Source organism: Melanerpes formicivorus, unplaced genomic scaffold (genome assembly GCF_026170545.1).
Source record: "Melanerpes formicivorus ecotype bairdi unplaced genomic scaffold, bMelFor1.0.p_v2 SCAF_29, whole genome shotgun sequence".
NCBI lineage: Eukaryota > Metazoa > Chordata > Aves > Piciformes > Picidae > Melanerpes > Melanerpes formicivorus.
In genome coordinates this window covers 9,545,203-9,557,289 of record NW_027142381.1, presented here as the reverse complement: position 1 = coordinate 9,557,289, position 12,087 = coordinate 9,545,203, and the positions used below count along the sequence as shown (strand labels likewise).

Sequence of the window (12,087 nt, the reverse complement as noted above, 5' to 3'; positions counted from 1 at the left end):
CTGGCCCTGGGGCATCCACAACCTCCCTGGGCAACCTGCTCCTTGCTCTCCCCCTGCTGCTGGTTCTGCCTGCCTGGCAGACTGGCAGCTTGCCCTTGCAAGTGCTAGAACTGCTAATCAATAATGGCAATTAAGAGACAATTATCATTATTGGAGACTCCAAGAAGCCATCCCAAAGGACCAGGACCCTCTTTGCTGCAGAGCTGCTCTTCCCACATGCAAGACCCCCCCAGGTTTAATTGCTTAGCGATTTCCCACAGAGTATTTAGGCACCAAGGTGTCTCCAGCCAGCCCCAGGCTCTGCCTGCATGGCTCCTGCCAGCCTTGCTGGAGCACAGTGGCAAAGCCCTGGCCTGGCACCCAACGCTTGCTGACTCACCCGGTGCTTCCTTCTGCCCAGTACAGCTCAGGCAAGGTCCAGGGACCCCCTGCGGCCACGGGCGGGCATCCTGCGGGCAGGCTGCCACCTGGGAGCCGTCCCCCGGTGCCCCTGCTCCAGAGGGAGCCTTTGCAGCGCCGGCGCAGCGCTGCCTGCCCCGGCTGGCCCCGCGGGAGCAGGTGCTTGGGGCTGGCTCAGCCGGAGCCCTCCGGGCGAGCAGGGCTTCAGGACGGGGCGAGGAAGAGGTTCTGTCCTTGCCCGGGCCTGCTGGGCTTTCCTGGGCAACAAAGCAGGCGTTTATGCCTTTCCAGAGCCGTGCTCCGGGCCGGCTGCCAGCAGGCTGTGTGCAGGCTGCCGCGGGGGCACGTCCGGGCTGGGCGTCCGCCCCGCGTCCTGGCCTGCCGCCGCGGCACCGCCTGGGCACCGCCTGGGCACCGCGCAGGGTGCAGCCCCGGAGCTGCAATCCGACACCTGGGGAAGGAGAAGGGATTTCCGTTCCTCTGACTCAGCTGAGCAGCCGGGGCTAAGGCTCAGGTCACGCCGCGCAGCCCGGCAGGTGCTCAGCCCTGCTGCCATCAACCCCTGGCACTGCGCCCTGGCACTGCCCGGCACTGCTCACCCAGGGCAGTGTGGCACCCCTGGCAGGGCTGATGTGGGTGATGTGATTTGCCACTCTGCTCAGACCTCAGCTGCAGGGCTGTGCCCAGCAGTGGGGCCCCCACACACGAAGGACATGGACCTGCTGAAGTCCAGAGGAGGCCACAGAGAGGATCAGGGACAGGACAGCAGACTGGGAGCTGTTCAGCCTGGAGAAGAGAAGGCTCCAGGGAGACCTCAGAGCTGCATTTCAGTATCTGAAGGGGGCTGCAGGCAGGCTGGGAAGGGACTGCTCAGAAGGGCCTGTGGGGATAGGACAAGGGGCAAGGGTTTGAAGCTGGAGCAGGGCAGAGTTAGGTTGGACATCGGGAGGAAGTTCTGCACAGGGAGGGTGGTGAGACACTGGCACAGGCTGCCCAGGGAGGGGGTTGAGGCTCCATTCCTGGGGACATTCAGCATCAGCATGGCTGTGTCCCTGGGCAGCCTGCTCTAGCTGGAGGTGTCCCTGCTGAGTGCAGGGGGGTTGGACAAGATGACCTTGGAGGGTCCCTTCCAGCCCACTGCAGTCTGTGAGGCTGTGACGTGCTGGCAGCAGCACTCCTCCAGCTCTGTAGATTCCAGCCCCAGCCCTGTGTGGGACTCAGGCTGCAGGAACAAAGAGAGGCTTTCACTGCCCTCACCCTGCACTGGCACCGCTGGGAGGAATTCCTGAGATGCCTCTCTAGGCTGCAGCCAAAGCACAGGGAGAGCAGAGCTCCAGGCAGTCTCCTCCCCTTGAATGCTCCTCATTCACACCCGGGCTGGAAGGAGCTGAAAGGAAAGGCCACAAGCCCGGTTTTAAATGCAGGGGGTGCTAAATGCCCGAGGGGCTTCTGCCCCTGCACCAGGGGCTTCTGTCTCCTCAAAAGCCTCCTGCTGCCCACGGGCCGAGAGCGAGGGCACACAGCCTGGCCAGGGCCTGGGCCAGCAGCTCAGGCTGCTCTGCAAGGCCATAAATCACTGGAGACACCAGCAAGGCAAGGAACAAAGGACATGGAGAGGTGCCATGGCATCTGGCAGGGCAGAGCCACACCAGGGGATGGCAGCTGAGGAAAGCTGCTGACCAAGCCTGCGAGGGTCCCATCCCCACCTCCCCTGGGGGCTGGGGCCGGGGGCTGGGGGCTGGCCTTGCCCTCGCCTGGGCAGCAAGGGGAGGTGGCAGGGTGTGCCAGCCCACCTCACCCACAGCCCCAGCACCGTTCCCAGGCTGCCTCTGCAGTGCACTGCTCAGCATTGGTATTTCCACCAGGGCACAGCAAAGTCTGCTGCACTTGCTGAGTGCTCAGCACAGGGGCCTGGGTGAGAGGCCACTGCAGCAGCCTGCTCCCAGGGCAGCAGGGAGCAAGCCAGGGCTGGATAAATCCATTCCTCAAGCTTAACCCAGGGCCAAAGCCTGCTGAGCCCCAGAGCAGAGCCTGGGGCTTCCCCTGCTCAGACTGCCAGCACAGGAAGGCACAGGGACCAGAGCAGGGTCCCAGTTCCCTCATGCTGGGTGCTGAGACCACCGGTGCTTGGTGCAGGCAGGGCATGGTGCCTGCCCTCACCAGCAGAAGGGCTGCTGAAGGTGCTGACCTGATGCTGAGCAGCGATTTGTCTTGGTGCTGAGTCGCTGCTGAGCCTCAGCCAGGCACTGCCTTATGGGGGAACATCTGATCAGCTCTAATCAACACAGTGAGCTCCTCTACCTACACAGCACTGGAGACACATGGCTCATGCAGAGGCAGTGCTGCTGTGAGTCACAGTCTGGGAAAGGCTGTCAGGATCCTTGCTCAATAAATAGAACCAAGCAGGGAAGCCTCGGGGTGGGCAGGGACGGCACAGCCTCGCTTCCTGCACCGCGGGGCACCCCCCGGGGCCGCCAGAGGAAAACCATTTCCAGCCTCTCTCTTTGCCTCAGATCTGCCACAAGGGCCCTGGGAGCTAGAAAACATCCATCAGGTGCTGGGCTTGCCGGCTGGGGGGAGGAGAGCGCTGACCTGCGGCAGCATATCCAGGGCGGGGAGGGCACTGCTGTCACTCTGCCCCTTCCCGGAGACCCAGGAGGTGACAGGAGAAGGGGGAAGAGCACTGGGCCAGGGAGCCAGGCCAGCTCTTCTGCTACGGGAGCCACACAGCTCCTCCTGTGGCTTTACACCACACTCCCTCCGCAGCGTGGATCCAGGTCTAGGTCTAGAGTGGAGCACAGCTACCGACCCCCAGCAGGAGGAGCTGAATAACCTGGCTGCTACAAGAGGAAACAATGTGACACCATCCCCAGCCACGCCCCACAGCAGCTGCCCCACATCTGCAGCCCCTGCCCCACATCTGCAGCCCCTGCCCTGCCCCCACAAGCAGCACCTTGGGCTCCCTGCTCAGCAGCAGGCTCCGAGCGCTCCCAAGGCTGAGCTCACAGCCTGCCCTGGGGCCCAGGGCTGCCAGCACTTCCTTGCTCCAGGTGTTTGCCCCTCTCCCCAGGCACATACCTCCCACTCAGTGCCCCAGATCCAGCTGTTTTCCAAGCAGCTTCATGCTCCTGCTGAGCTGTTGGCCTCCCCAGCACGGAAGGAGTTAAGGCTGTGAGGCAGCAGCAGGACACCTGCCTGGGGGAAACCGGAGACAGCAGAGCCCAGCCGTGGCAAGAGAGCCAAAGGCTGTGTCAGGCAGCTGCTGGGGAGCAGGGGAGGAGGGCAGCAGGGACACAGAGCCCGTGGTAAAGCCTCCCCCTGCTCCCAGCTGTGGAGGGAAGCACTGCTGACCTCCAGGCAGTTGGTGTCTTCCAGAGCCCCAGTGCTGCACGGGAGGTGGTTAGGGGGAAGGCTGAAGACAAAGCGCTGCAGGGGTGAGGCTCCACTGCCCCATTGCTGAAGGTGTGAGCTACAGCTTCCTTTCCTTGGCCTCCAGCAGGGCTCCTCTGGCAGTGACACATCCAAGGAAGCTCCAAACCCACTTCTGACTTGCACACATCGACCCCAGGCCCCTCCAGCCCTGGCAGAGCCTCCACCTTCTGCTGAGGACTGACACCAGCACCACAGCCACTGGATACGTGGCTGGAAGGGCTGCTGCCCACAGGCAGCACTCAGGCTGGAGCAGCTTTCCACCCCGGGCTGGGCTCAGCAGCCTCCCCTGCTGCAGCTGCCATTCAGGGGCTGTTCAGCCTGGAGAACAGAGGGCTCCAGGGAGACCTCATAGCAGCTTCCCAGTACCTGAAAGGGGCTTCAGGAGAGCTGGGGAAGGACTTTTGACCAGGCCTGGGAGTGACAGCACAAGGGGGAGTGGGTTTGAAGCTTGAAGAGGGGAGATTGAGAGTGGAGGTTAGGGGAGAACAGGCTGCCCAGGGAGGCTGTGGATGTCCCCTCCCTGGAGGTGTCCAAGGCCAGGCTGGATGAGGCCTTGAGCAACCTGGGCTGGTGGAGGGGTCCCTGCCCATGGCAGGGGGTTGGGGCTGGATGGTCTTTAGGGTCCCTTCCAACCCAACCCACTCTGGGATTCTCTGCTGGCAGCTGTGCACCAAGAGGGCTCAGCCACCCCAGACCCACAGACCTGCTGCAGCCTCACCCCAGGCCTGGCATGGCTGTGGAGCTGCAGCCCTGCTCCTCCCTGCCAGCTAAAAGGCTGCCTGGGGCTGCCAGGGAGGAGCATCACTCCCAGCTCTCCCCAAAGTGGAAACCACCTCTGCTTCCCAGCACTGCCCAGCGTGGGCTGCAGCAGATGGCCTGTGTGTAACAGCCACCCTGCTGCTGGGGCTCAGCTCCTGCTGGGGCTGCAGCCCCCCTCCCCTCCTCTCTCACTCCCTGCTCCAGAGCTGTTACACTACAGGAGCTGGTAAGCACCCACAGCTCCTCCACCACACCAGGGAGGCCACAAGCCCAGGCTCAGGCTGCACCAGGGTGGGCTGAGAGGGTGTTGAAGGGCAGGCACACAGCCCCCAGAGTGGGGGAGACACAGCACACCCCAGCCTCGGGCCCTGGCAGGAGCTTCAGATCCCAAGGCCAAAGGGAAAACAAGGCTCAAGGAGACACCAGGGAGAAGAGGAGCTGCAGCACTCCCTGTCTGAACCTCCCCCAGCTCAGCCCCAGTGCCCAGGCTGCCTGGCACAGAAGCACCCCGTGGGGGCTGCAGCAGGACATCTTCCCCTCCATCCCTCCTTGGCTGAGCCAGGCTGGAGCTCAGCACCTGCACTGAAGGGCCCCAGGCAGGCCCCAGGTCCTCCCTCCCTCTGCAGACTCTCCCTCCTTTGGGCCATCAGCATCTGGGGGACAGAAGGCAGTGCTCACCCCCCGGGGGTGTTTGCTGGAGACAAGAAGAGGCTGGAGGCTGTTGAAATGTCTCAGTTCACCTTTAATGTTTGAAAAAGACAACTGTTTGGAGCCATTGCAGGTAGGGGGAACAGACCTTGCTCCACAGCAGACTGTGAACAGATTCACATCAGACTCATGCTTGGGGGGAAACCAAACCAACAAACCCAGAACATTCTCCTCTCAGACTCAGAGTGGAGCTCTGAGCAGACAAGAGCACGAGTGCCCCAGCCAGCCCCAGGCACCCACCCAGGGCTGGGACAGCTACATTCCTCTACTGACAACATTCTCTATCAGGGTTACAGAGTTAGGCAGACCTTGGGTTTTGCACAGAGACAAGGAGGACTTTTACTTCAGGAAGTAGTCAGCCTGGGTCACCAAGTCACCCCCCAAGCAAGAGCTCCTTTGCTCTGCCCAGCAGGGACTTGCCAGCAACACCAAAGCCACCTGGGGCCCGGGGCTGGGTGGCACAGTGGGTAGCAAAGCAACACAGAGCCCTGGCAAGCCCCAGCCCTGCCACCCCTCCCTCCACACCCAGAGAGGAGAACTTCCTGCAGTATAGTCCAAGAGTCAGAACATACTAAGACAACATCACTGCTGAACCTACTGGAGACCAAGACACTTGCCTGCCTCTGAACAGATGGCACACAGGATTCCTTCACACAAACATCACATGGAATTGAACCTCTTGGTACTGTGCTTTGAGAACAAAAGCAGGTATCAGGACGTGGAGGACACCCCTCCAGGATAGCTCATCAGCTACAGAAAAGGGAAAGGAGACAGTGGCCACTCACAGGTCTTCCACAGGACTAGCTTGCTTTGAGGAGAGCATGGAGTTAAGGCAGTGTTGAGAACTGGCCAGGGACATGCCAAATCGAGTCACCAGCTGGGTGTCCTGCTGCCCCCAGGGACAGCCACCTGGCTTCACAGCTCAGCAGCAAGGTCTAAAGACTTCAGCCACAGCCTGCTGCTGTCTGCAGCCAGCACAGCAGCTGGGGGAGAGGGGAGGGGGTGCTGAAGTCTTCTAGACCAGGCCCAGTGGCTTACAGGTCAGGGTCAGCGTTTCGGTGGAGCCAGAGCAGCGCCGGGCACTGCCAGGCTGCCAGCTGCAAGGCTGCCAGCTGCAAGGCTGTGTCACAGTCCAAGGTGGAGTTCAGCTGGGGGGTGACAGCCACCTGAATGCAGAGCCACCCCAGCAGCTCTCAGGGAGGGCCTAGCCCCCGTGCTGGGGTTACTGGGAGAGCCAGCTCTCACAGTGGGCAGGGCAGGCAGCAGCTCACCCTGGCTTCGCTCCTCCCGTAACAGTCTGACAGAACTCAGCAGGGAAGTTGGGGTCTCCTGGCCTGCCCAGAGGAGTGTTCCCAGCCTCAAAGAAGGAGTTACCACCCAGGGAGCTGTTGTGGAATAGTTTTATTTCTTCCCAGGTAAAGGCCATGGTTGAAGCATTTACAGGTTGGGTTTTCTGTTTCCTAGTGCAATACAACCAAAAAAAAAGCAGTAACAAAAACTCTGCCTTCTTCCCAGGCAACTAAAGAGAAGTAGGTTGTGTTTTACTGCAACATATACACATTAAATAGAGGATACAGTCCATGCAGCAGCACAGCCATGGGACAGGGAGTCGTGGCCTCAGCCACCAGTGCAGTACAGTCCCAGCCTCGCTCCTGCCTCCTAGCCGGACTTGAAGAGCAGAATTGCCACCTGCCCCAAGTAGAAGTAGATGAAGTGCTTTGTCTCGTGTGTTACATAGCTGCCAAAGTTTCTGCCAACAATGCAGTGCCAGGTGGGGTTGTACTTCTTGTCAAACTCCTGAAGAGAGAGAAGAGAGGCATTAAGGCCAGGCCAGCCCAGGGGAGAGCAGCTGGGGGCACAGCTCAGGCAGCGCAGCCTCTGCTCCCTCCCGCAGCATCCATCCCCACTGCAGGACAGCGCAGACTGAGCAGGGCAGACTGAGCAGGGCAGTGCCTGGCTCAGAGCTCTGCACTGGGTGGTCTGAAGGATCCAGCAGAAGGACAGCACCTCCTGGGAGTGGGGGCAGCCAGCAGAGCCCTGGGCAGGACCAGCAGACACCAGAGCTCTCCTCAGCAGTGCTACTTGAGCCCTGCATGCAGGCTGCCTCAGGGGACTCTCTCCTCTCCATTCCAAACCCACTCTCACAAACCAGAGAGGTTTTGGCATGCCTGCTCCAGCAAGGCATTTGAGCTTAAAGGTCACCTACAGCCAGGAAGGAGAGGTCTGGCTTCTGCTCCTGGGCCTCTTCCTCACGTAAGGAACTGCCCTGCAGGTGAGCTGGCAGCCAGAGCCACGGGCTCAGGGGTGAGGAGGCTGAACACTGCTCCAGTCCCCTCCCTAGCAGGCAGGAGGGGGTTAACGACCACCCTCCTCCCCCTAAGTAATGCACAACTCCCAACATCATCTTCCCTCCTGAGACAGGCCCAGAAGAAGAGACTGCAGGTCCAAGATTAAAGCAAGTGCTAGTGCTCAGACAGCAGGGCAGCTTGAGCTGCTGCTGGGTAACCTTTGAAGGAAGGCAAAGGCTTCCTTGCCAGGGCATGAAGGGGCAGCAAATCACTTCCCTCCTCCCAACACTCAGGAAATAAAAGCCAAGTTCTTTCTGGGCAGTTGCTGTTACAGTCACTCACTTCACAGGCTGCAGTGCTCCAAGCACTTTGAGCCAAGTCTTTGCTCAAAGTGAGAGGTCAGGAGCCACCTCTGAGCCCTTCATGTTCAAGCTTAGATTACAAGCAGAGCTAGCCCAGGTGCCAGACTGTGTTGCCTGGGAAGTCTCTTCCCTCTTTCCAAAGCACTTTGCCCAGCCATTAGCAGAAGCAGCTAGAGAGAACCAAGAGATGCCCAGGGGCCATCAGCAGAGGGCTCCTGCAAAGGGGAAGCCTCTCCACAAGCCAGGGAAGCTGCCCACACTGCTGCTGGAGTGGCACCTTGCACCAGCCTGCACAAGGCCCCAGCCTCCTCCACACCCACCCCAGAGCCAGCAGCATGGCAGAGCCACCCCTGAGGGCTGCCCCTTGAGTGCAGCCCTGGAGCAGTGCCCCCTGCACTGGTGCTGCAAGTCCAGCAGCAGCTGTGGAGCAAGGCCTGCACAGACTGCAGCCAGCTCACTCTTCTCAGGCTGGCAAACCCAGAGGGACAGCACTCACAGCTTGCCCAGAGCTTGCCAGAGCCACAGCCCAGGCCTTGCTCTGCCACAGCTCTCCTCTGACCTTGGAGCCGTCACTCCGTCCCCTGGGGAAGGGCAGCAAGCATCTCCTCCCTCCCAACACGCCCAGGGTGCAGCCTCAGGCTCAGGCTCACATCAGGCACTCACTCCAGAGGTCCCAGCAGAGCAGCCCCCTGCTCCCAGAGTTACCTTCTTGATGTAGGCTGCAATGTCCTTCTCTATGTTGTACTTCTCCATGGCCTGTGTGGCACAGTCTACAGCGTCCTGCTGCATGTCCTCAGACATGTCTGCATTCTTGATCACAGCCTTCCTGTCGGACATGGTGAACCTAAGGCAGAACATGGACTCCCTGAACCCCTCCCTGGGCAAGGGGAAGCTCCCTGTGCATCAGCAGTTGTCCTTCCCACAGCAGGCTGCGGCACCAGGCGGCACCACGGGGCCCGGCGCGCGCCGGTGCCAGGCTCAGGTGCCCCTCACAGCTGGAGCACAGCAGCACTGGCACTGTCCAGAGGGGAGAGCAGAGACTCCAACATCACCTCCTGCGTTAGGCATGCAGGCAGAGCTCGCAGGGTGGGAGGAGACAGGAGCTGCAGGGAGGCAGAGCCCTCCCGGGCAGCAGTAGGCTCAGCCAGGTTTGCCCTCCAGGTGCAGCAGCGCTTCGCAGCAGCCTCTGCCCAGAGCCTGGCAAGGCACAGGCCCCACACTGCTGCCTGCAGCAGGGAGGCTCAGCAAGCACACCCCCGGCCCGGCAGGAGAGCTGCTCCACATCCAGCCTATCACCACCCCTGGCCTGGGCACCTGACACAAACCCAGCCCCCGGGACAGAGCCCCCGGGACAGAGCGCCGACAGCCTGGGCCGGCTCAGCACCCTGCTGCCGCCTGGGAGCAGGGGGAATGGGCCCCAGACAGAGCCAGCACAGCCAGGGCCTGGAAAAGCTGCCTTCTGCTGCCTGGACACCAGGGACCAGCACTGCCTGGAGCCTGGGCAGCAGTGGTGAGCTGGAGCCAAGCACCCAACCCACTGCTCTGCACCAGGGGCTTGGCACCAGTCAGGGCAGCAACTCACACAGACCTGAGGCCTCTCCAGGCAGCTGCCCAGCCCTGAGGTTCCCTCTGCAGTCCACACTGCTCTAGAAGTTACACTGGGCTTGGGCAGTCCCAGCCCTGCAGCCCTTCAAGCTCAGACAGATGCCCTGGGCAAGGGGCACCTCAGCACCCCTCCAGGCACCAGACCCTACACTGCCAAGCCCCACAGGAGGCCTGGGCAGGGGGCACAAGCTAGCTGGGGTCCAGCAAGCAGAGGCCTGCACTGAGGAGGCCCAGAGCTGCTCAGCTTGGCAGCAGCTCTCAGCACACCTTCAAACTCCGGGGGAAGAAGCTGCCTCATGGCAAGGAGTTGCCTCCAGTGCGAGCTGCAGAGCACCACTGAGTCTCCTGCAGCCTGCTGTCAGGCCTGGAGTGATACTACCAAGTGTGTGCTGCAACACTGGAGCTACTCATTTGTAGCTGTGCTGGGGAGTGAGGCAGAGCTGCTGCAGTGGTGTCCTGGAACAGCCCCAGGAAACTGAAGGAGCAGCTTTGTTCCAGCAGCTGAAGGAGCCTGCTATCCAGGCAGGAAAGAGACTCCAGTTACATAATTGCAGCCCTCTGATCACAATACTTCAATTCTTCACTCTGCCTGCAGTTGAAGACTTCTGCTGCAGCCCTCATTTGTGTTTGAGATGTTTACCAGAGCCCTGCTGCTGCCACAGACTCACAGCTCAGGAGAAGGGCAGGCACCGGGCTCCAAGGCCAGCAGGGAGCACGTGCTTCCTCCACAGCTCTGCAGAGCCACTTGCAGGCAGGCTGCTCCCCGCGGCGCTCTGCCTTGAGGCAGGGGCTCAGCCTGGGGCCCAGGGAGCTGCCAGGGCAAGCAGCACAGCCAACTGCCTGCAGGTGTGGGGTCGCTCTCCACAGGTCTGGAACACCCTGGGGGAAGCCCTCTGGGGTGCAGCCCTCAGGAGCAGCAGGCAGCAGGAATTCACTGTAGGTCACTGCCCCAGGAAAGCCTCTTTAGGGAAGGAGGTCAAGCAGGCTGTGATGCACCTCAGGCCTTCACACACCTCCAGCACACAGTTGAGAGGGCAGCTGCCATTACATAACCAGGCACGGAGTGACCTGCACGCAGCCTCTTCCTTCCTCCCCACTGCTCAGGCAAGGAGCATCTGGGTGCAGGACCCTGCTGCTGAGGGCCAGCAGCGCCAGGAGCAAGATGCTCCTTCAGCAGGAGCTGCAGGAGCTGCCCAGCCTGCCCTCCGGCACCAGGCTGCTCCAGGGCACAGCACCCTGCCTGGGCCAGGCCCCACAGCTGCCCGGGGCAGAGGGAGCAGCTCCCAGTGCCACCTCAGCCACCTGCACATCGCAGAGCAGTGCCCCAGCCCCGGGGCCCTCCTCCCTGGGCTGACATCCTCCATGCAAAGCAGCCAGCACCACACAGCCCTTGTCCCCAAGCCACAGGATCGCAGCTGCCCCTCGTGGCTCTTGCCACCCAGCAACAGCCCTCTCGGAGCTCCAGCAGCCAGCCCAGGCTGGGCCTCGGAAGGGTAAGGGCACAGCTCTGGCAGCCCCAGCGCAGGGCAGGACGAGGCCCCGGGCGGATGGGCAGGCCCCGGGCGGCAGCCGACCCCTCCCCGGCCGGGCAGGATGCTCAGGCCCAGCGCTCACCGGGGCCCAGCCCCAGGACGGGGATGGGGCACAGCCCCCAGACCCACTGCTGCCCCTCGTGCAGAGCGGGACCCCAGGCGCGTGCCGAGCCCCGCCCCGAGCCCCGCGCGCGCGAGGCCCAGGCCCGGGCAGGGGGTGCGGCACGGCCCCTGCCCCCGCGGGGCCGCAGCGAGCGCGGGAGCCGCCCCCGGGCGCATGTGCGGCGCGGAGCCCTGCGTGACCTTCACGGGGGAGCCCCGCGGGCCCCCGAGGCGGCGGTGACCTTGCCCGCGGCCAGGCCGGGCGCGCCACAGCAGCGGGCCGCCGGGGCGAGCGGCGAGCTCCGCCGGCAGCCACCCGCGGCCCGGGGCCGCCCCCCCGGCCGGGCTCCGGCTCCCTCCCCCCGGGGCGGACCCGGCGCCGGGCGGGGAGCGCAGGTGCCCCGCGGCCGCGAGGCGGCGGAGGGCGTCGCTCACCTTCACAGTGACAGGGCCGCCCCGGCAGGGCGAGGCGCGGCAGCGAGGAGGCGGTGGGAAGAGGCCCGAAGTGGCTGGGCTCGGCCGCTCCGCTCCCTGCGCCGCGCTGAGCGCTCTGCGCCTGGCCGCCGCGCCGCGCTCAAATACCGCCCCGCCCGCTGCGGCGTGCGGCTCCTCGCCCCGCCATTGGCTGCGCCTCCCGGCACGCCGCGCTCCCATTGGCTGCGGCGCGGCGCGGCCCGCCGCCCCGGCCCGTCCGCCCGCGCTGTTCTGCCTACATCCTGTTTCATCCCACAATGCCGCGGGCGCGCGCGGGGCGGGGCGGGGCGGAGCGGCGCCGGGCGGGGGCGGGGGCTGCCCGGGGGTGCCCTGGGGCTGGGGGCTGGGGATGGGGGCGTGCAGCCGGGGGTCGTCCCCTGGTGGGGCTCACCGCTCCCCTGGGGCTGATTCCTTTAGAGGGCTCTC

At 63.3% G+C, this 12,087-nt stretch overlaps 1 protein-coding gene across 2 annotated transcripts; it reads right to left on the bottom strand.

Moving 5' to 3' along the window:
• Positions 1-6,684: 6,684 nt before the first annotated feature.
• On the bottom strand, positions 6,685-11,734 carry DYNLL2 (dynein light chain LC8-type 2). 2 transcript variants are annotated; one of them, XM_068154956.1, is made up of 3 exons: positions 11,623-11,734; positions 8,654-8,792; positions 6,685-7,095 (listed from the first exon to the last, which is right to left on the bottom strand). In XM_068154956.1, the coding sequence occupies exons 2-3, from the start codon at positions 8,783-8,785 to the stop codon at positions 6,958-6,960; spliced, it is 270 nt and encodes an 89-aa protein (XP_068011057.1). In that variant the 5' UTR covers positions 8,786-8,792; positions 11,623-11,734; the 3' UTR covers positions 6,685-6,957. The 2 variants fall into 2 exon arrangements, with proteins under 2 accessions (XP_068011057.1, XP_068011056.1); XM_068154955.1 differs by lacking the exon at positions 11,623-11,734 and having other exon boundaries at positions 8,654-8,812.
• Positions 11,735-12,087: the final 353 nt, after the last annotated feature.

Excerpts from the sequence above, each read along its gene's own strand:
- DYNLL2 (XM_068154955.1), bottom strand. The coding sequence starts at position 8,806 with ATGTTCTGCCTTAGGTTCACCATGTCCGACAGGAAGGCTGTGATCAAG. Across the intron at positions 7,096-8,653 it reads TTGCAGCCTACATCAAGAAG|GAGTTTGACAAGAAGTACAA; the intron begins GTAACTCTGGGA and ends CTCTCTCTTCAG.